Source organism: Triturus cristatus, chromosome 7 (genome assembly GCF_964204655.1).
Source record: "Triturus cristatus chromosome 7, aTriCri1.1, whole genome shotgun sequence".
Classification (NCBI taxonomy): Eukaryota; Metazoa; Chordata; class Amphibia; order Caudata; family Salamandridae; genus Triturus; species Triturus cristatus.
This window is the reverse complement of record NC_140590.1, coordinates 1,701,060,360-1,701,080,717: the sequence shown is the minus strand read 5'-3', so window position 1 is coordinate 1,701,080,717 and position 20,358 is coordinate 1,701,060,360. Positions and strand designations below refer to the sequence as shown.

Below are 20,358 nucleotides of genomic sequence, written 5' to 3'. Positions count from 1 at the left end.
GCCTCTTTGGTGTGGTTTCTCCTAGTTATCTATCTCTTACAAGTTTGTTTGTGCCCAGCTGCCAAAAATGGGGTAAATATTATTGTCGACAGGAGGTCACCTGTTTCAGGTTACCTACTGTACCATGGGGAGGAGATTAGAGAGATTAGCTCCTGGGCAAATTAAGGGTACCTAAAATGAAGTACCACATTGTCATTTTTCTTGATTTATATTCTCTCTCTCTCTCTCTTTTTCTCACTCTCTCTCTTGAGCCTGTCTAAGCTGTCTAGGAACGGCCATGAGACATTTAATTGGCTATTCAGTAATACTGTTTTGAAATTGTTAGAATTAATAAAATGGAAAAAAAATACGCCATGTTGCTGCCCATCCTGTCTGATGAAATTATGAAGGATGAGTAGTCTAGGTTGCTGTTCCCTTATTTGACCTTTAAAGGGGAACTATATGTGGGTAGTTTTTGTTCTAAAATTCTCAGGTGATAACACCATTATTGTTTATGTTATTCTCATGCTACAGTTTTGCAAAGGCATTACTAGTCTCTTATTAGTCTGTGTAATTGAGCTGACAGCCAGAGCTGGTGAATAGGGTTTTTTTCTTTGAAAAAATGATGTTACATAGTCCAGATCGTGAAAAGTAGAATGCACATGGGTTTGCAATGTTAGGAACAACGCCCGTGTGATCCTCAGCAAACATTTTGAAGGTAATTATTGCTTTATAGGAGTTTGTTTGCCACAATAGGTTTTGCTGGAGAAATTCATGTACCCACTATGTTGAGGTTTTGTTAGTTATTTATGGAATAAGAATATCTGTTAAATTAGCAGTTTTAGATTTTCCCGCTGCACCTATAACATGAGAGCATGGTCCTAAGCTTAAAATGTAGGTGTTTTTACGTAAGAAAAATCATTTTAGAAGTGTCTGCAGTCCTGTACAAGTAGTGAAAGGTTATGACTTATGAAACACAAGCTTGTTAAGACAAGAAGCACAAAAGAATGCTTGTTCTAAAAATTCCCTTTCTTGAGGTTCTTCAGATGAATAATATAGGAATACACAAATGCAAGGATTTGGAGTATGTCTGTATTGTTTTTCTTTTTCCCTCAGAATTTAGTAAATAAACATGGACTTCTTTGGCTGCTTCAAATAGTGTAACGTTTTACTCTTGTCAGTTCACCAAAAAGTTCCTTTTATACTCGCTAATAGGTCCAGGGTTTTTTACTCTCAGATAGATGAAGTGGATCTTGGGTGCCTTGCTAATGTATGGGGTGCCCCAAGACCCAAACCTAAAAAAAGTATTTGGAAATAGACTATCCTCTCTGTTGATAGATTATTTGCATGCCTTGTCTAAAGATCTTTTGTTCTGTCCACCAATAGATATCCGCTGCCCTACAACCATTGCCAGAGGGGCCCGGACATCAGATCCAGCCTGGGGAGACAGCGCCAATCCAGCTTGGAGTCGAGGTAAAGGGAACCAGCACAGGTATTGCTGGCAACTATAACCTCAGTGAAGGTAGAAGGCCGAAAGCACTGGGACGTGAAGTGTGTACCCCTGCTACTGTCTTGGGCAAAAGACGGGGTCACAAATCAGAATGGAGAAGTGATCCTTTGTGTTAATCTAGTTTTTGATGCCCAGCTGAGAGAGTCACAGACCGACAAGGACGGCAAGGAGGCTTTTGCTTGAGGTGACACCCTTTGAAACAAGGGTTGCTGCAGATATCCCAGCATCAGGCCTCTGAGTCCTGGTCCCTAAGTGAATGCAAGTCTGCACCTCTGTTTGTTGATCAAGGGATGCCTTAGCACACTGGGTACAATCTGTGGCCCCAACAAAAGAGCAGTGCGCCTGCGGAGCAACACAGGAGTTAGGGAAGGACCTGAGTTCAGGGTACAGGTGCTGTGCCTTTGGTGCCTGTTAGATTAAAGTGAAGAAAACTGGTGCACTGCCTGAGACACTGGACAGGATAGCTGAGGGCATTTGCCCCAGAGGGTGATTGCCCTATCCTGAAAGAAGAAACTTTTCCCTTAAAACTGGGCCGTGATTGTTTTCGTGAGTTGCAAGTTGTGCAGCTCCACCATTGGAAAATAACTTTTGAAGAAAAATAGGAGCCTGCCTGTGAGGCTCAGACAGACGCAGGGAGAAGACTCTCCTCTGGCTGGTTGTACAGCGGCTTCTATTCTTTAAGTACTTTTTAGCAGTGTACCCTTTTGGTCCCTCCTCTTGAGCATACCAAGTGATACTCTAGCCCTCATAAAAAGAACATTGGAAAGGTCTATTAAAAAATGTTTTTATAAAGATACTATATTAGATATGTGCTGTTCGCTATTCTGAAATTGAAATAGATGGTCACTGAAATATATCGGAGCCCTGAAACATAGAATTGGACTGGATGGTTTGGGGATTTGCTTTCTGCTTGGGGTTGGAAAATATTGATAGTTCTGTTTGTAATAATAGCCATCATTTTCTCCTGCTATCTGTGTGTTCATTATCACCCAATGCTCTGTTCCCTTTGTGCTCCTGTCTATACCTTATATATGCCCGCTTAACAATGTTTAGAATGTAAATGCCCACCGAGCAATGGATCAGGATATTAATGAATTTATGAGAATAAATGTGCAAATTTTTTTCTATATTCCTTCTAGATCATAGCGGATGTCTTGGCTAATGCTAAAACGGCCATCTGTGGAAACTAGCTGCAATGGCTGTTGGCGTCTGCTGAAGCCATTTTGCTTTTGGCAGCCATGTTAGTTAGCCATGTGCTCGCCATGTGCTTTCTCACTCTTCACTATTGCATGCCCTTGTATTCTGCTTGTGTCATCAGTTAGTTAACTCCTTCAGCACTGAGCCCTAGCACTGCACATGCTTAGAAAGACCTGTAGCTGCCAGAATGCACCTGCTCTTAGAGAACTGTCAGGCTATTTTAACTAATGTCAGCAATATTGTAACCCCTCCCACTCTGTTGACTAAGCGATTCTTATGTATGCTTATATGTCACTAGCTATTCATGTGCACACTTGTACTGCCTCTTTTTGAGTCTCCCTGCATGCTCAGCGGTAAATACAGTATAAAAGACCCATGATCTCTGTACTCCTTGGACTGCCTCATTACAGTGGCCTGAGGGTACCGTATTGACGCAGTCTCCCTCATGTGAGGTTAATAAACTTGTTATTTTGATATTCCAGCTTCCGTGCCAATCTCTTCTTTGTTGGTTTAAGGACCGGTGCATCAGTGAACCTCTAAAAAGGTTTTTTTTTTCTACAGTGCTGCAGTGAGAACTGGTTCCCATGGTGATTCTAGAGAGCTGAAAGTAAACATCAGGAAATATACTAAGGGCTGAGTGGGTTAGCTCATTGAGAGCCTCCTAAGAGAAGTCCTGTTGCCCCCTTAGGAAAACAAAAATAAAATCACAGGCAAGTTAACAAAACTGTTCACTCCAGGGTCTCCCTTTCAGCATTAAAAAGGTTCCACACTGGAGAAGTGAATTCAATTGGGGTGACCCTGATCAAAAGCCGTATTATAATGTACAGTCTAATGGAGCTGCTCCCTTCTGCACAGCAAATCAATTGGAAGGTCACTTTGAAGAAGTTCTTGTTAATGGAAATGGAAGCAAAGGTCAGAAGAAGCAATAAAGATATCCTTGGTCTGGGAGACCTGGTCAGCTATGGAAACACAAAGAAGACCTGCTCCAAAATGCAACCTCTAAGGACTATGATTTCTTTAATTTGGCTGTTAGTATCATTGTGGAGATTTTTAAGACAAGGCAGTCGGGGCATGCTAAAGCGTGAATATTGAGGTCATGTCATTCCCCACTGAGATGGGTGTGATTCTGCAGAACTTGGAGGACACCAGAGAGGACACCAAAGAAGTATATAACAGGCATGATACCTTAGCAAATGTGTGACTAAAGGATCGCCCCGCCTCTAAATATCTGTGATGTTATGGACAACACCATTTCACATGTACTCACAAAACACTACCCTGTGTTGAATCCTCAAAGAGATCGTAAGTCATGAGAAACTGCACAGATGCACAAGTAGTAGTACGCATGTGTACACTAGTATATGATAGACACATGATATAAGGGATCAATCGGTCCTGCCTGAAGAAAGCCATTTGACCCTGAGGGGAAGCTAACAAATGACAGAAACATGTAGACCAAAGATGTGAGAGATCATAAGAGCCTAGTTTCACATCAAATCTTGTTTTAACCTTACCTAAGGTTCCCATCAATAAGAGTCAATTCTCGTAGCATGGAGACCTTGAGGTAATTTTAATTATCCTGATGCCAGACAAAAAAAGATAATACCAACCTGCTCCACTGTAAATCAGATGTTGAAGCACACCCAGATGCACTAGGCATCTTGGGTGGGAACCCTGTGATGAAGCATGCCACTGATGCAGCATAAAAGCTGCTTAAACTTTACATGACATGAAAACAATTATGACAAACAAAAACCTAATCTCCACTTTGCTCACGTTTAGAAAATTAACATTAAAACTGATTAAAGTTGAAGTACCAGCACTGTAAAAGCATGCTTGGATTTGTAGAAATAGAAAAGGTTGAGTTACAATGCGTATGACATGTTTATGAATTAAAATGTTTACCACTTTAACAAATTAGTAATGAAAGCATGAATAAAAATGTTTGCTACAAAGGAAAATAACAAATAATTATTTTTCTAAATGAGTCTCCCAACCAAATGTGTTAACACGAGCAATGTAACTTAACATTTTTAGGGGCACATGCATCAAGCAGTTTTGCCTTCACAAATGGGGGAATTTTCAAGACAGGCTTTCCAGAGGCAGCAAACCCTAATTTGCAATTCGGTAACCTGGTACTGAATCACAAAATGGGTTTGCGATTCGGTATTTGGAAGGGGCATGTTTAGGGCGTCCCTTCCAATTACCGAAACCTAACGTTATGCATGACTGTTTTGTGACCGTGAATGCGGTTGCAAAATATTCGCATATTACCACCTACTTCAAGTAGGTGATAACCCATTCACAAATGGGAAAGGGTGTGCAAGGGACCTGTGGGAGGACTCCCAGAGGACTGCCTACTGCTGTGGTCTGCTGTGCACTGTACCAGACTGCTGCTGTACCTTGAAGGACTGCTTTGCTGCCTGGAGCCTGCCTTGAACCCTCAGAGACCATACCTACTGTTGAGCCCTGCATCTATACCTGTATCCAGGACTACCAGAAGGGCTAGTTTGCTGGCCTCCTGCTCAGAGCCAAAGGGACATAACAGACTCCCACCATCTTGAATCTACATCTGGACCCAGCCTGAGTGAGTCCTGACCCCCAAGATGTGTCCCATCAGTCCTGGACCTTGGTTGTGGTGCTTAATGTGTCCAGATTGTCAATTTCCAAAACTAAGAACTTAGTCAAAATTTGATCAAAACGCTCTCTGAGAATCAGGAGGAGAAGGGGACCAACCTGCTCGTCTATCTGCCTGAGGTGCATCACAGGTCAGATTGACTTTGCGACTTCCCCTGCTACGTTCTTCTCCTCAGCAGAAAATATGGTTTAGCAGTCCTTCACCAAATGGGTATCTGACCTCGTGGAACTGTCTTCTGCTACAGCCCTCTGCTTCATCCCTCTAGAGTTTTTCAACTTCTATTTATGCGACTAAGTCCGAATGTAGACACCTTCACCGTGAACCTTACCTTCTCTGACACTTTTCTTCAGAAATGTTTCTAAGGTCACAGGCAAGCGCTGACTAGGCACAATCCACTTCTTGTTTCTGAACCACGCTCCAACATAGTAGGCCTTAACTTTTGACTTTGTCCTGGTCTTGCACAACTAGATGTCCCTGTTTGGTGCTTTGATCTTTTATGTGCTATTTTAAAACTTAAAATGTAAACGTTTATAACTACAGTTCTACTGGTTGAACTTTTGTTGTTTTGGTGTCAAATAATTTATTAAAATGTGTCTATTTTTCTAAATTGATTTGGGGGTTTTCTTGTGTTGTGTTTTCACTTTATTACTGTTTGTGTGCTGCATAAATACTTTACACGTTGCTTCTAAGTTAAGCCTGGCTGCTTTTTGGGCCATGCTACCCAGAGTTAAACACACACTTATTTTGTGACTTTTTGCAGTTCGCCCTGGAAGAAGCAGGTGCATGTCACCTTACCAGAGCTCACACTCCAGACAAGCAACACCCACATTTCTCACACAAACTATGGAATTATAGTTGCCCCATTGATTGCTTTGACCTCCAAGAAACAGCCCAGGAAAGTGATTTGGACTCAGGAGTGTCAGAAAGCATTTGGGGACCTGAAGAAAGCACTATGCACTGCACCTGTACTGAGAGCATCTGACTATAATCAGCCTTTCATTGTACAGAAGCATGTCTCTGATAAAGAAGTTGGAGAGGTGTTAGCTCAAATAGACGTCAAAGGTGGAGAGCGTCCGGTAACCTTTATTAGTAGGATGCTACTACCCAGAGAATAGAACTGGACGGCTATTGAGAAGAAGTGGTTTTCCATAGTGTGGGACTTGAGTACGTTCCCATCTTACTTCTTTGGACCTACGTTTGTATTACAAACAAATTATAAGCCGCTGAAATGGTTAATGGCTATGATGGGAGAGAATCCCAAGTTGTTGAGATGGACTATTTATTTATAAGGGTTAGACTTTGTATTGGAGTACAAAGTTGGCTTGAGCTACATGAATGTTGATTGACTTTCCCGCCGGTTTTAACCAATTTGACCTCTCAACCTCTCCAGGTTCAGATTTGGTTCCAGGTGCTCTGATCTAGGAAGAGGGTCTGTTGGGAAGGAAAAGTCCTTTACATGGTGATGGACCTGCATTCCTGCTTTGAGTGCCCCAATTGTACTTATGTCTGGATCCCTAATGCTGTTTTTTGTTGTCATAGACATACATGAATCATGAGTGTACGCCATGAAATAGGTCTGTCTCTCGATTTGTGGTTTTATTGGACCGGGCAGGGCACCCAAAGCACCATTGCCTTTGCCAAGAGTTAAGCAGCAGGAGTGCGGTGGTGGCAGCACACTGTATAATGATCAGTAGGAGTGATCAGGTCTTTTTTAAAGCTCCACTACTGTGTTCCTAACTCACACTTTGCCTACATTGGTTTGATGTGTAGTGCTGAACAGTGCATGTGTGATATACATGGGCTGGGTGTATGTTTGCCTGTGAATGGTACAATACAGGGATAATGCAGTGCTGTGCAGTGGATTTATATTATATGCATGGGCTGGCAATGATACAATACATAGAGGATGTAGTACTGTGCAACGAGTGTATGCTATATGCATGTGCTGGGTGGATATGGGCCTGTCAATGGTACACTACATGGAAGTCTCTGGGTCCCATTTTGGGAGAACCAGTGCAGACTGGATGAGCATGAGGTGAGCAGGTACAGGAATCCCCCCTGACAAATTTGTGTATTGCTGCATTCCTGCAAGCTGGGTGGGACACATTGTCAGAAGGGAGAGCCAGGCTCTTCCTACACTTCAAAGGGTGCTCTTTGATTCAGAGAGAGGTGACTGGGAATGGGCATGGGCACATCGCAGAAGGGAATGGGGCTGATAAGAGAATCATAAAGAATAGGGTTGAGGCCCTGAGGTAACCATTGATACACATATCACTGTGGCTGACATCCAGGTGTGAGCCTCTAATCACTCATATGGCCTATGTTATGGTGCTATCAGCTTTGGAGTCGCTCCTACAGTGACAGACTGTTTTCTGCAGGAAGAGAAAACAGAGGGGAGGGAACTTCAAAAGGAAGCAGACTCCCAACATAACCTTCAAAGACTCAGACACTAAACCACATTGATGTCTGGAAATGAACTATAAGAAGGGGAGCTTGAGTCCCCAAAAATTGTAAATTGTGTGCAGAGGATGAAAGGTGATCCCATATGCTGGGGTGGGGGACCAGGACAAAGGAAGAAGCCTGGTCTGGTCGAGACCGTCTGCAGAAGAAGGAGTTGACTGTGGTGACCTGAGCGGGCCCAAGCCGAGAATTAGACCCAGAACCCGGATCGTCGCAAACTTCCTAGGCATCGGAAGAGCACCAAGAACCCCCACGGCCACTGAAAGACCACGTGTGAGGACATCAAGGACACCAGACAGCAGCTGTTCTGGGCCACGTATTAAAGACGTATCCGAGGCAGTCGCTGCAGCTTCAACATATACAAAAGCGGCGCACTCGGAGAGTCTGGCCGCTTGGATCCTGCTAGTATGCATAAGACTGATTTTCAGGCCAGACGGCCTCAGGGAACTTGTTTGTCAGATAGCGCTGCAGCACTGGAACACTTTTGACTTTAATAGAGAATCAGAGTGGGACTTCTGAGACTCGGAATACTAGTGGGGCCTAACCTGAATGTAGACGATTATGAATGGAAAATAACCACTAAAACTAGCTAAAGGGGAGTAGGACTCTGGGACCCGCCTGTCAAAAACTAGAGTTATGACCTCCGGGGACTTTGTGTATTGTTTGTGAATGTCATATTTTACTTTGTGGTCGTATTTAAATACTCCTTTTTTCATAAAAGTATTTGACTGGGTAATCATTTATTGCTGCTGTTGTGTGTATTTTGAGTTGTGAGCCTGTTTTCATCCCCCCGTGACTACCTCCCTGACAAGAGCCTCGGACTGTGCAACCAGCCCTACCACTGAGAGTCAAGTGCTGAAGGGGTGCTTGGCCCAGTTGCTCAGGATTCACAGTAGGTCGGTCAGGAGTAGAAGATCTCAACCCCCACGGTTGGGCCCAGTAACTCCTGCTTGCCCGTCACCCCCTGATTGGGGTTCTGACAGAGGTGTTGGATACTCACCGTGATTTGGACACACTTGAAAGGTTCACCTGGCGCCACAGCCTCATGGTAAAGGTTGAGGGTGGGTCCCTGGCACTCCAGGGAGATGGCAAGGTTCACATAGCGCAAGGAGGCGAAGCTGCCTTCAAGGTGGAAGCAAACTTTCTCTGATGATGGGTAGTGGAGCTCGGCTGGTAGTGTAACCACGTATTGTCTGTGAAGAAGAAAGACGTGGCTGAATGGAGACAAATTCACCATTAAACAGTAACTACACTAAACCATAAAGCACTCTCACGCAGATACATAATGGATCTAACACTCAACCACCATCACTGTTGCAAAGATAGTACATGGAATATATTATTTTTCTCTCTGTTAACACAAAACAGTACCTCAAACACATGTTTGCAATTTGTCTGGCAAACGATTGAGGCAGCATTCCAACCCATCATTCCAACCCATCATTTCAACCCATCATTCCAACCCATCATTCTTTGGCCCACAATGCCGCCTAAGCTTGGACCCAGGCATATGCAAATCAGTCTTGACTTTGGTCCATAAACATTACACCGAACACTTGAATACTTCACAGTGGCATATTGTACACATTGAATTTATCAAACACTGGAACACTCTCTTTTATCAGCTTTTATAACATTGAAGTACTCCCACGGTTAAAAACTATGTGTGTGTGACACTGGTATAGTCAGTATATCTGGCAATGGAAACACCTCTCTTTTACAAAATCTAGGTGCTCTTTTATTTTATTAATTATTTGCTTTTCTTGCGCCTATCTCGCCTAAAGAGCATTTTGGTCTCACACTTTTTGATTGGATGAGTTGTATCCTTCCACTGCTCGTAACTGTGCATTGCACTGAATGAGGGACTATTTTGTACGTCTCTCTGCTCTTCACACTCATGTAAGCCTCCACTCTCTTTAACATTTATCAGCCCCCAACTTGCCTAACAGCCCCCATACATGTCACCACCACTCACCACTGTATCCACAGGCGACCATCTATATATGGATCTTAATCCATTCCTGAAGCGAACATGTGTAGGTGCAGTCTTGGAATATTTTTTCTTAAAGCATTGCAAGATGGCAGCTGTGTGTGCAGTCACATACCAACAAGCCTGCCAAACAGAACGCCGGCCAAGCATTCTGTGGCTGTCAGTTCAATGCACCTGTGGAGGATTATGGTGGGCTGCCAGCTTCTCCTGTTCAGGTAAGCAAGCTTCTAAAGACCCCTTTTCAGATCCTTCACAGTACACTAGAAAATATTCTTGGATGGACAGCAAGTAAATATTTATGCAAAAGGAGAAGCACTACCTACCCAACAGTGCACCTCCAATATGTGTGAGTATTACACATATATTCAGGGTTATGCTAATATTAAACCATTCGACAGGCTTGCCTGATGCTCAAAAGTTATCAATCCCCTCAGTGTGCCAGACTGTGAAGAGTGATTGCTAATGGTGATATGGGCTGTTTGTGTTTTATGGGGCACTGTTCAGACTGCAGATGGTTATTTATTGCACTTAGATCACTGATTCTCTGAATGTGGCCTCTGCAGTAGAATTATGGATCATGCAATAGATACTTCCAGGATGACAGCCTACATTATCATTAGTATGTGGAGTATATTGCCAGGGTTTTCACTGCCCCAAGCACATAAAGTATCATTGGCATGCCAATAGTTGAAGCTGATCTAAAGTATTAAGTACCAGTGCAAACACAGACATCTGCATTGCCCCAATATGTAAAGCAATGTTTCCAGTCAGTAATTCACATTGCTCCTAATAGTCTTGCATGTAAGGAACAACTGCCAACTCATGTTCTGCACTACCCACAGTCTTCGACCTTTAAAGTGAAATTGCCATGTCATTAACAAGCACTGACCCAGCTTGTAAATCTCCATTGTCATTCGCCTATCCACAAAATCCCCAGAAGTTAAGGCCCCATATGGTTTAGCAGTATGTAAAGCATCATGAACATTGTACCTACTATCAACAATACTTCCAGCGTGAAAAGCATGGTTGTCATTTCATTGGACCAAGAATATAAGCACTGCTGCCATCCCAGCATCCACGTGGCCTGTCAGTATGTGAAACACTATTGCCATTCAAGTATCCATAAACGTTTTGATATATAAAGCACCATTCCCATTCCAGTATACACATATGTTTGAGTATATAAAGCATCATTACCATTCTCGTATCCACATGGCTCTATCATGTAAACCACCATCACCATGAAGGTAAACTAAATAAGACTTCCAGGCTTCAGCTTGCAAAAGTTCACTGCCGGCACCTACTACCAACTGCCACTTACCAAGGTGATGGTCTGTTGGTAGTTAGTGCCTACTCTCCCTACTCGCAGAGTTATCTTTTCTACAGTTAATGTCTGAGCATGTTCTGTAGAGGAAGCAGCACTGGTTCATGCCCAGACTGAAATATTAAGTCGCCCTAGAAACTGTACTGCTTCAACAGATAACTAATGTCTCTCTCCAGTCATTTCTATTCGGTGGGAGGGCCTGGTGCAGATGCTCAATGTAGTAGGTAATTCGTGGTAGGATTTGAGGGAACCTTGTTCCTTTCCAGGTTAGATTGGCATCCAACCCTTTTTTGTTGGTCTTCGTGTACATTAGGGTTAAGCTCAGAGTTGGTTTGTGTGTCTCCATGTACATCAAGGTGAAGCTCAGAGGTGGTCTGTTGTTCTCCATGCACAACAGAGTGAAGCTGAGACTTGGTCTGTTGGTCTCTGTGTACATTAGGGTGAAGCCCAGAGTTGGTCTGCAAATAGAGTGAGGAGTTTTCTTTTGTTCAGAAGGATAGAGATGGTCAATAGTTCACAGAGAGGACAAGACGATTTTGACCGAGGGGCAACAAGTGACGCTCAGTTGGTCCCTAGTCTTGATGTGAGAGAGTGCATCCTTGCATGACTTTGTAGGCCTTCAGAAGGGGACACTATTAGGGGAAACAGGCAGATGTGTGGTCTCAGCAAGGGGAACTGGGTAGGCTGGTAAAGATGAATAAAGGGAAAATGAAGCTCCAGAGAGATGCTAGTTGTCGCCATTCTTCCTTTATGCACTCTCCCCCTGGGCTCAGGCAATGAGCAACAACACTTAAGTAATGCTGAAATCAATTATATATTTTTTAATTATTATAAAAGTGTATGACCTTGACAGAGAAGAGCTCTCAGGGATATTTTGATCACCATGATATAATCCCATTGAGGCGGGATGAAGGGTAGATGCGTTAAAAGCACACACCACAACTAACTTAGAAACAGTGACCTGCAATCAATTAAAGAAGTCTCCTCGTAAAACAAAGTTCAATTACTTGCCATTTCATTTTCATCAGCCCCATGTCTATCCTAGTCACTGGCAGATTCTGAGCAATATCAAAGACTCAGCCACCTTCAGCAGTGTGCCCGTTCACCCTCAATAGTACCCGCTATTTGAAGGTCATGGGTGTCTTGGTCGTCACATGCAAGGCTTGAGGTGGCAGTATTAACAAGTTTGCAATATGGCCTTTCTTGCCATCCAGGGCCACTTGCACAAATCCCTCATCAACCGGGGATTCTGCTGGTGCTGGCTCTTCATCTGCCCCTGGTAACGATAGGGCAATGGCTATCTAAACAACTGGAACTTCACCTTCCTCCATTGTGTCACAGATAAGAGGGACTACGTGTGTGCCTAATTGAAGTATGCACAAGTAAAATGTAAATGTAAATTCAGTATTTGTAAAGTGCGAACATATACCCAAAGGCATCCCGGCGCTGGGGGCCGTCGGGAAGATTAAGCAAGCTATTGCCCAGAGTCACATGGTGCTGGGATGACCTGCCGCCGGGGATCGAACTCTGAGCCCCAGATTCCAACGTCAGTCGCCCTGGCCGCGTTGCCACAAGTTTATTAAGTAAAACAAGCAACATGCGATATCGCTATGTAAAGTGACAACATTTCCACTTAATTATCTTCGGCATCTAATACTAAACCCTTCCCAATTTATTTACCTGATTTGTGTAGGTTTTCTTCATAAATAGTTCAAGTGAGAGTACACATACCAGACACTGAGGGACCATTCACAAAGGCAAATTGAGATGAAAGTCTAACTTTTTGACTTTCGGCATTCACAAAGGGCATTTACGAGTTGCAAGGTTAGACTTTTGTCTCAGTTAAACTTAAGTTGTGTTCTTAAGTCTAACTGAGACCAAAACTTAAGATAAACTGAGCCAAAAGTCTACCTTTACTACTCATAAATGCCCTTTGTGAATAACGAAAGTCGTAAAGTTAGACTCCCATCTCGATTTGTCTTTGTGAATTTGGCCCGAATCTCAGATTAACCGGTGTACACCTTTCTCATGGGAAGAACTTCCACATGCTGTGCTTGTCGTTTGTGAATTCTCATTTAGCAGTGCCAAGCACAAGAGTGAGGCTAAGTATGTCAAAGGCAAGAAAACAATGAAGACTATACACAACATAACCAAACACAATAATTGTAAAAGAATCAACATAGCGTCAGCTGTTACTGTGTTTTTAAAGCAATTTCCTGGAATTTCATAATCCCACCATTTTGCACCATCTAGTGCAATACCTATATCAAATTGATGGGCAGCAATCTATTTACTTCATTATTCAACTCATCATCATGGCAACTTTTGATCTTAAATTCGGAATTGCTATCAAGGCTATCCTCATTTTTAGGAATAGTCAAGGGAAAAGAAGGTGCAGAGCCTTCATTATTGGGGAGACAATGAATAACACACAAGCAGATATATATAAAAATGCAAATAAGGTTAATAACTATGTAGGATGAAATGCCCCCGTGTGGTTGTGGCGCTCACTAACTCCGGTATAAAGTGTATTTGGTGTATCTATCTGTTGGTGCTCAAGGGAAGAGGAGTCATCCACCCCTCAACATTTGCGACCCAAGGGGCTCACACAACTATTTCTACAAGCCCGAGCACACACACAATATCATTCATTAGTTTAGGCAAAGCAATGTAATGCACGAGACAGTATACAATCGTTTGTATTTTCTTTCTTCCGTAGGTCCAGCCAACACGTGTGTCGTCGCTCGGGAGTAACCCACGACTTCCTCAGGGCTTTGGACCGGTTATAATTCCGTCCCGGCCAAGAAGGCAGCGAAAATATTCAGACCGATTATTACAGCTACACAATCTGATATAGCATTCACTGAAGAGACAATAATTGGACGTGAACTGAGATACCTATTTTCCCTGCCTTTTAATATAGATCACAAAAAAGTTCTTATATGTGAATGATAAAAACGCCAAGTATAAAACACATTATTACTTTCAATTTGAATCCCAATCACGATCTGTCGTTTTATAGTAAATCATAGTTTGCACGATATTTAACACAAACTTTTAAAAAACGGGCTATTGGGGTAATGCTATACTCAGTGTCCAAACATTGTAAGGCAAGAAGGGCCGGGCGGCACTGGCGTAAACCTATGAGTTTTAATAAAGGAATAATCCACTTCTTACGTGGTAATTCATAATAACTACAGAAAAAGACTACGTGCAGTGGCGATTGTTCTGATTGCCCATTACAAGGACAAGGAGTTAGGTTACTAGACCAATCTTTTGTCTTCGGAAAAGTTATCAGCCGATGGAAAGTATTAAACCGCAATCATGTTAAAAGATATTTTTCATAGGGATTAACACTGAATAGTAAATATGGCTGGATCCCAAATGAGACTTGTACCGAAGCAAGATGGAAGTTTGTGGGCTTTAAGATCTCAGTTGTTAAACGAAGCTCACGTAAATGAGATAAACACGCGTTTTTCAGCTTTTTGCGTGATACTTCGATTACAGTCTCAGGGAACGTGAAAAAAGATTCCAGGTTTACGTCTCTCAGAAAGTTATGGACAAATAGCAACCATGGGATGTTTTTCCACTTTTCCAGAGTAAGATAGTCAGAGATAAGCAGACGAGTCATTTTACATTCTATAGTTTCCCAGAGTCGATGCCATAAAATAATTGGTTGGATAGCAATGAGATCAGAAATATAATCCTCCCCCAACTCCATATGGCAACCGTAAGTTGGCGAACTTTTGGGAGCGGCCAAAAGGTACCGAAAAAAGCCATTTTCTACTTTTTGGATAATTTCCGTGTTGACATAACCCCAAACCCCAGCCCCATACATTGCCACCGAACGGCACTTAGCCCTATAGATCTGGATCAACTCCCGCGAGGGACGCTGGCCTAGTTTTTGCGCAAATGTGACCAAGGCTGTTGTAGTTCTAAGGAACCCCATCTTTCTGGCCAGAAGGGCTGAACCCCAACTAGAGGTATTGTCTATCAAAATACCTAAATAGGGGTACGAAGTTGCGGTCTCCAGGATGGTATTATTTATCTGTATATCGCCAGAATGTTTGAGGCGTTTCCCCAGGTGCATGACAAACGTTTTCTTTATGTTTACTTTTAGATCTAGGCTTGCCATGAACTCACAATATCTATCAAGAAGAAGTTGGAGTTGGCGTGGGGTCCTGGCCATGATCACCGCGTCATCCACGTAGAGCAACGCGGGTATTGGACGACGATCGATCATGGGCAGGTCCTGGCTTCCTACTAACATCGCAGCCTCCAAACCATTCGTATATAGATTGAAAAGAAAGGGTGCCAGTACGCATCCCTGTCTGACACCCTTAACTACTGGGAATGATGTTGTAACTTCCCCCCCCAGACCGTACCGTACTTTTGCTGAGGCCCCTGTATAGAGATTCCAAATGAAACTCACCAAGGGGGGATCAACCCCCATAGTCAGAAGGAGTTTCCAAAGTTTGCTATGGGAAACGCAATCAAAGGCCGCCGAAAGATCGACGTAAGCTAAATGCAACCTCCCCTTTTTCGCCCATACATATTTACCTATCAGTAATGATAGGTTTAATGCCTGCTCCACTGTCCCCAGTCCCTCTCGAAAGCCATACTGGAGGTCAGAAACCACTTGATTGCTTTCAGCCCAGTCTTGGAGTCTTTTAAGAAGTACCTGACCCATCACCTTGCCTGTAGAGTCCAAAAGGGAAATTGGACGGTAACAGGCAGGGCTATTACGGTCGCCTTTCTTAAAAATGGGGAGAAGAATAGAAGTTGTCCAAGACTCTGGTGGGCCAATTTTAGTGGCTGCTTCAAACACCTTTGTAAGAATAGGGGACCATAATTCTAAATTGTTTTTGAATAGGTCCACGGGAACCCTGTCAGGGCCTGGGGTTTTGCCACATTTAGAAGCTTGCAATGCCGTAAGTACCTCGACATGGTCAAAATGAAGGTTAGGGTTAGAGGGGAGGGATGGTCTTCCATAGTTTTGAGTAGCCGGCATCCCCAAACTTTCTGAGGGGAGCTCTGTCAAAGAATCCTCCAAAATACCAAAGATCCTAGAAAAATGATCAACCCAAGCTGCCTCACCCACTGCTACCTCGATCCGTGGGATCTCTCGTTGGTCGGTTAAGAAAGGTGTTCTTACTATTTTCCAGAAGGAGGCTGAATCCTTGAGGGAACAGCTCTGATGTAACTTAGCCCATAGTTCCTTCTTAATATCCACCTTACAGGATTTAAGTGCTTGCTTATAACATTTTCTTAATCTTATAACTTCCCCTTTGTCCCTTACGGTATTAGTCAGAGCTTTCTTTAGTAAGAGGTAGGCGCTCCTTGTTGCGGAATTAAACCATCCCTTTTTTGTTTGATTAACACCCTTAGATTGACGGAACAACTCTCTCTTAATTTCGGATGTAATAACAGAAAAGCTAGCCAGTACCTGATCGGGGACAGATTGTGAGTTTAAGCATACTTCAATATGTGGGAGTGTACGACTCAACACTGCTGAGGTAATCTTTTCAGCATCCACTTTATCCCATTTAATTGCATACCCGTTCAGTTTATTTACCCCTAATGTTTCTTGTGTTAGGAGAGTTCGCTTGCTGGGCAGTTCTGGCGTATCAGGAATAGTGATCATAAGAGTGTTGGGAAAGTGATCACTGCTAGGATCGGTACCTGTTCGGAAGCTACATAGCTGCTCCTTAGAAGCTTGCGATACCAAAACAAAGTCAATCAGACTAAATAGTCCCCTGCCATTAAACGTGGGAGTAAAAGAAACTGGGGGGGAAACAAGATCGTTTGCAAAACCGAGATCTAAATTAAATATTATCTCGGTCAAAGTGTTCCCTAGTTTGGTATGAGGAAAATGCGTTAAGTTATAACCCAGGTCATCAACAATACCACAATTGTTTGTATCGCCTCCCTTACAAAGATTTAAATTGAAGTCCCCTCCCCAGACTATGCTAATACTAGTACTAGAATGTTTAAGTCGCTCCTCTGTTAAGAGTTGGGAAATATTTTCCAAGACTGGGAGTATGTCTTTTGATGTCAAGTTATTATAGAAATTAACTATGTAGGACACATGTGTTTTACTAGGTATTAACTTAAGGATCTGGGAATAGGGATTGCTGTTAATGATTTTAGTATCAGTGGTTAGGAGTTCATTTGAGAGATATATTACCAAGCCACCTTTCGCTCTCCCACATAATGAAGGTTGGGCAAATGAATTAAAAGTTTTATATCCTTGCAGATGGATGGGAACAGTTAACCATGTTTCTTGCAAACAAATAATGTTATGTTCCCTAATGGTAAAGAGCCATGATGGATGGTCTGCCTTAGAGCGCAAGCCGGCGACATTCCAGAATATTAATTTGAGGGATAGGTCAGGTTTAGCCGAACCCCCCCCCAATTATGGTATCGTCGACAGGGGATTTTATCATAGCCCTTGGGGAGCCTAGGTCTAATTGAAAATTTGATATACCCTCCAGTGAGGGTTGAAGCTCCTCCATGGCCCTAGTGGAGGAAAGGAGTTGGAATACTTGGTTCTCTTTTTCAGGAAATGGACAAGTCGGACAGACTGAAAACTGCGATGATTGAACCAGTCAGTCATTTGCGTCCAGACCTGATGAATGATCGAATCTATAAAGAGCTTAGAAGGGTTTAGGGCAATAGAATGGATTATAACCATTATAGCCATTACTGTTAAACAAACAGTTATTGTGGCTAAACATAGGACGCTCATTAGGGTAACTAGTTAATAGTCCCAGATTAGGTGTAAATTCTACTGCAGATCTCGGGTAGAAAAATATCAAGTCACGTGTCGTGATACCCCCTGACCCAATTTCCTGAAATTCACCTAGGATGTATCTTACAGTTCTACGGTCTGAGAAATTAATGATAATAATGTCACCTGATAGGTTTTTCCTTCGACGGCCCAGCCATGGCAGTCGCCTGACATGAATAATTTCACCATTCAAATAGAGAGGGAGCGGCCGATTTTGACGGAGCCAAAAAAGCACTTTGTTTTTTAGTTGGTAAAAATTTTCCGTCTTACCTTCCTCTAAGGCTGGAACACCTGTCAGAATGACTACATACGGAGCCGCTTCCGGGGGGAGGTCTACTAGCCTAGTCCTAGGCTCTCTCATTACATCAAGTTTTGAATGGACACCTTGATCAGGGGCAAGTCTTAGGTTTGCAGGGTTCCCACCCCCCTGTATGTTGTTCACCCTGGGTTCAAATGCTAGACGTGGTACACAAGGCGCACTTAGCTGGGAAGGTTTTGGGTTAGAAGGATTGATGTTCTTTACCCCTCCCTTTTGGGGGGGGGGAGATCGAATATTATTTTTTACACATCTTTTTTCCACGGGGACAAAGGCAAGCTTTGATGAAACAGGTGTCAAGGATGATGGTAACCCTTTCTTTAAGGTGACCGATGTAGGGGTCGGTACTGCCATTACCAGGGGTACAGATGATGGAACACTGTTAAGTTGAGCCTTATTTGCTACTATGTTCTCCCTAACTACTTGTTCTAGGGACCCTAATTGGAGGGTGATTCTATTCAATCTCTCTATTACTGTCAGAATAAAGGATCGTACTATTTGCCCGATGGTCCCAGTAATATTGGTAATAATAGGGGTCTCCTTGGATGGAATGGATTGAGGGGTAGGCGGGGCAGATGTCATGTGCAATTGCGGGGTGGATAGTGCAGGGGTATTATCAGAATCAGGATTTTGGTTTAGAGTTTGAATAGGCCTGCTTAATTTACTCCTTAACGTTCTACCTCCCCACTTTCTCCTTCTTTTTGTTGGCGGGGGACCTTGGCAAAGATCAAGATTGTGCTTCCGAGTGTGTTTCTCTTTTTGGGCAATCTCTACCACAGGTGACGAAGTGGGCGCCCGGGACTCAACAGGCGAAGGGAGGTTACAAGTAGAGGTAGAGATGATGATACTTAATTCATTAATAGAATCGGCAATAAGGTCAGTAATGGAGTCTATTAGATTGGATCTGTCCCGGAGAAGCAATGGAGTGCTTTCAATAATAGAAGATTCACAAACTGTTGGAGTTATATGAGTCCCATCATGGACCGACAAGCTTGGTTGTATTGAGTGCAGGGACGTGCGCATGTTCTTAATAAGCTCAATCGAGCGGCGCCTGTCAGCTCGCCGCTCAGCGAGAGAGTCCTCCCTATCTGTGTCCGGACTTGTCCTGATGACAAAATGGTCCAAGGTTCCTTTGATAGCCCTTTTTACCAAGGGGGTTTTACCCGTTACACTCATGGTTCGTGGTGTTTGGGAAAAGGGACTGACAAACTGGGATAGGGGATATGGTAAGTAACCCACAGAGCCTTATGAGGTAATTTAGCAGGGTAAAACAATTGGACTAGGTCAAAACGGTATGCGGGTACAAACACGGAATTTTCATAGTGGCTTACTTGAAGTGACCGTTTCGAGGATGACAGAGGGGAGGCCCAGCCCGGCCTTTTCCGGCCTAGGACGGCCGATGACGGCCCGCCCTTTGCCCGGCTCGTCCCGCGCGCGTCCCGCATAGCGGGCCTCAGGGTCTGTTATATGCGCCTCCTGGCGCTGGCGCTGCGTGTCAGGGAACGCGCCGCCGCAAAGGCAGCCGGGAGCTGAGGTCCCGGAGCGGCGACGCGGCTGATTACACCCAAGGACTCCTGGCGGTGGCGGTGAGGTTTGATAGCAATAATCCAGGTAAGGTCCCCAGCTCCGCCGGCCTCAGGGTCTGTTATATGCGCCTCCTGGCGCTGGCGCTGCGTGTCAGGGAACGCGCCGCAAAGGCAGCCGGGAGTTGAGGTATCGGAGCGGCGACGCGGCTGATTACACCCAAGGACTCCTGGCGGTGGCAGTGAGGTTTGATAGCAATAATCCAGGTAAGTTACAAGTCAGTTTTCAACAGTAAAAGCACAAATACACGTTTGGGCCCTAGGGGCGTACCAAACCATATACCAATAAAGTGGTATAAGAACCACGACTGAGCTAGACACAAGGCCTAGAGCCTGTAGAAGTGCTTGGACCACAAGGAACCACCCAAGGACCTACGGGGGACGCGTGCAGTGTGAGAACACAGCCGCGAATCGCCGTTAACTTCTATGGGGAAAGACGCTTTTGGAAATTAAGAGTTTAAGGACACTTAGAGGAAGACTACGAGTGAACCCTTTCGGACTTAGAGGTGTCTAGGGAAAACACCCATGGGAGCACTGGAGTACTCGAGTTACCTAACCCAGGGAAGCCGGG

General features: G+C 43.8%; 1 protein-coding gene across 1 annotated transcript in view; it reads right to left on the bottom strand.

Moving 5' to 3' along the window:
- Positions 1-19,380, bottom strand: part of LOC146812812 (alpha-2-macroglobulin-like protein 1) — a 761,857-nt gene extending 742,477 nt beyond the window's left edge. Inside the window, exons 1-2 of the mRNA XM_085615204.1 lie at positions 18,893-19,380; positions 8,785-8,977 (exon numbers count right to left, since the gene is read on the bottom strand). Of these exons, the coding sequence (XP_085471330.1) occupies positions 8,785-8,977; positions 18,893-19,380 (681 nt within the window). The remainder of the gene's footprint in view (positions 1-8,784; positions 8,978-18,892) is intronic.
- Between the last annotated feature and the right edge of the window lie 978 nt (positions 19,381-20,358).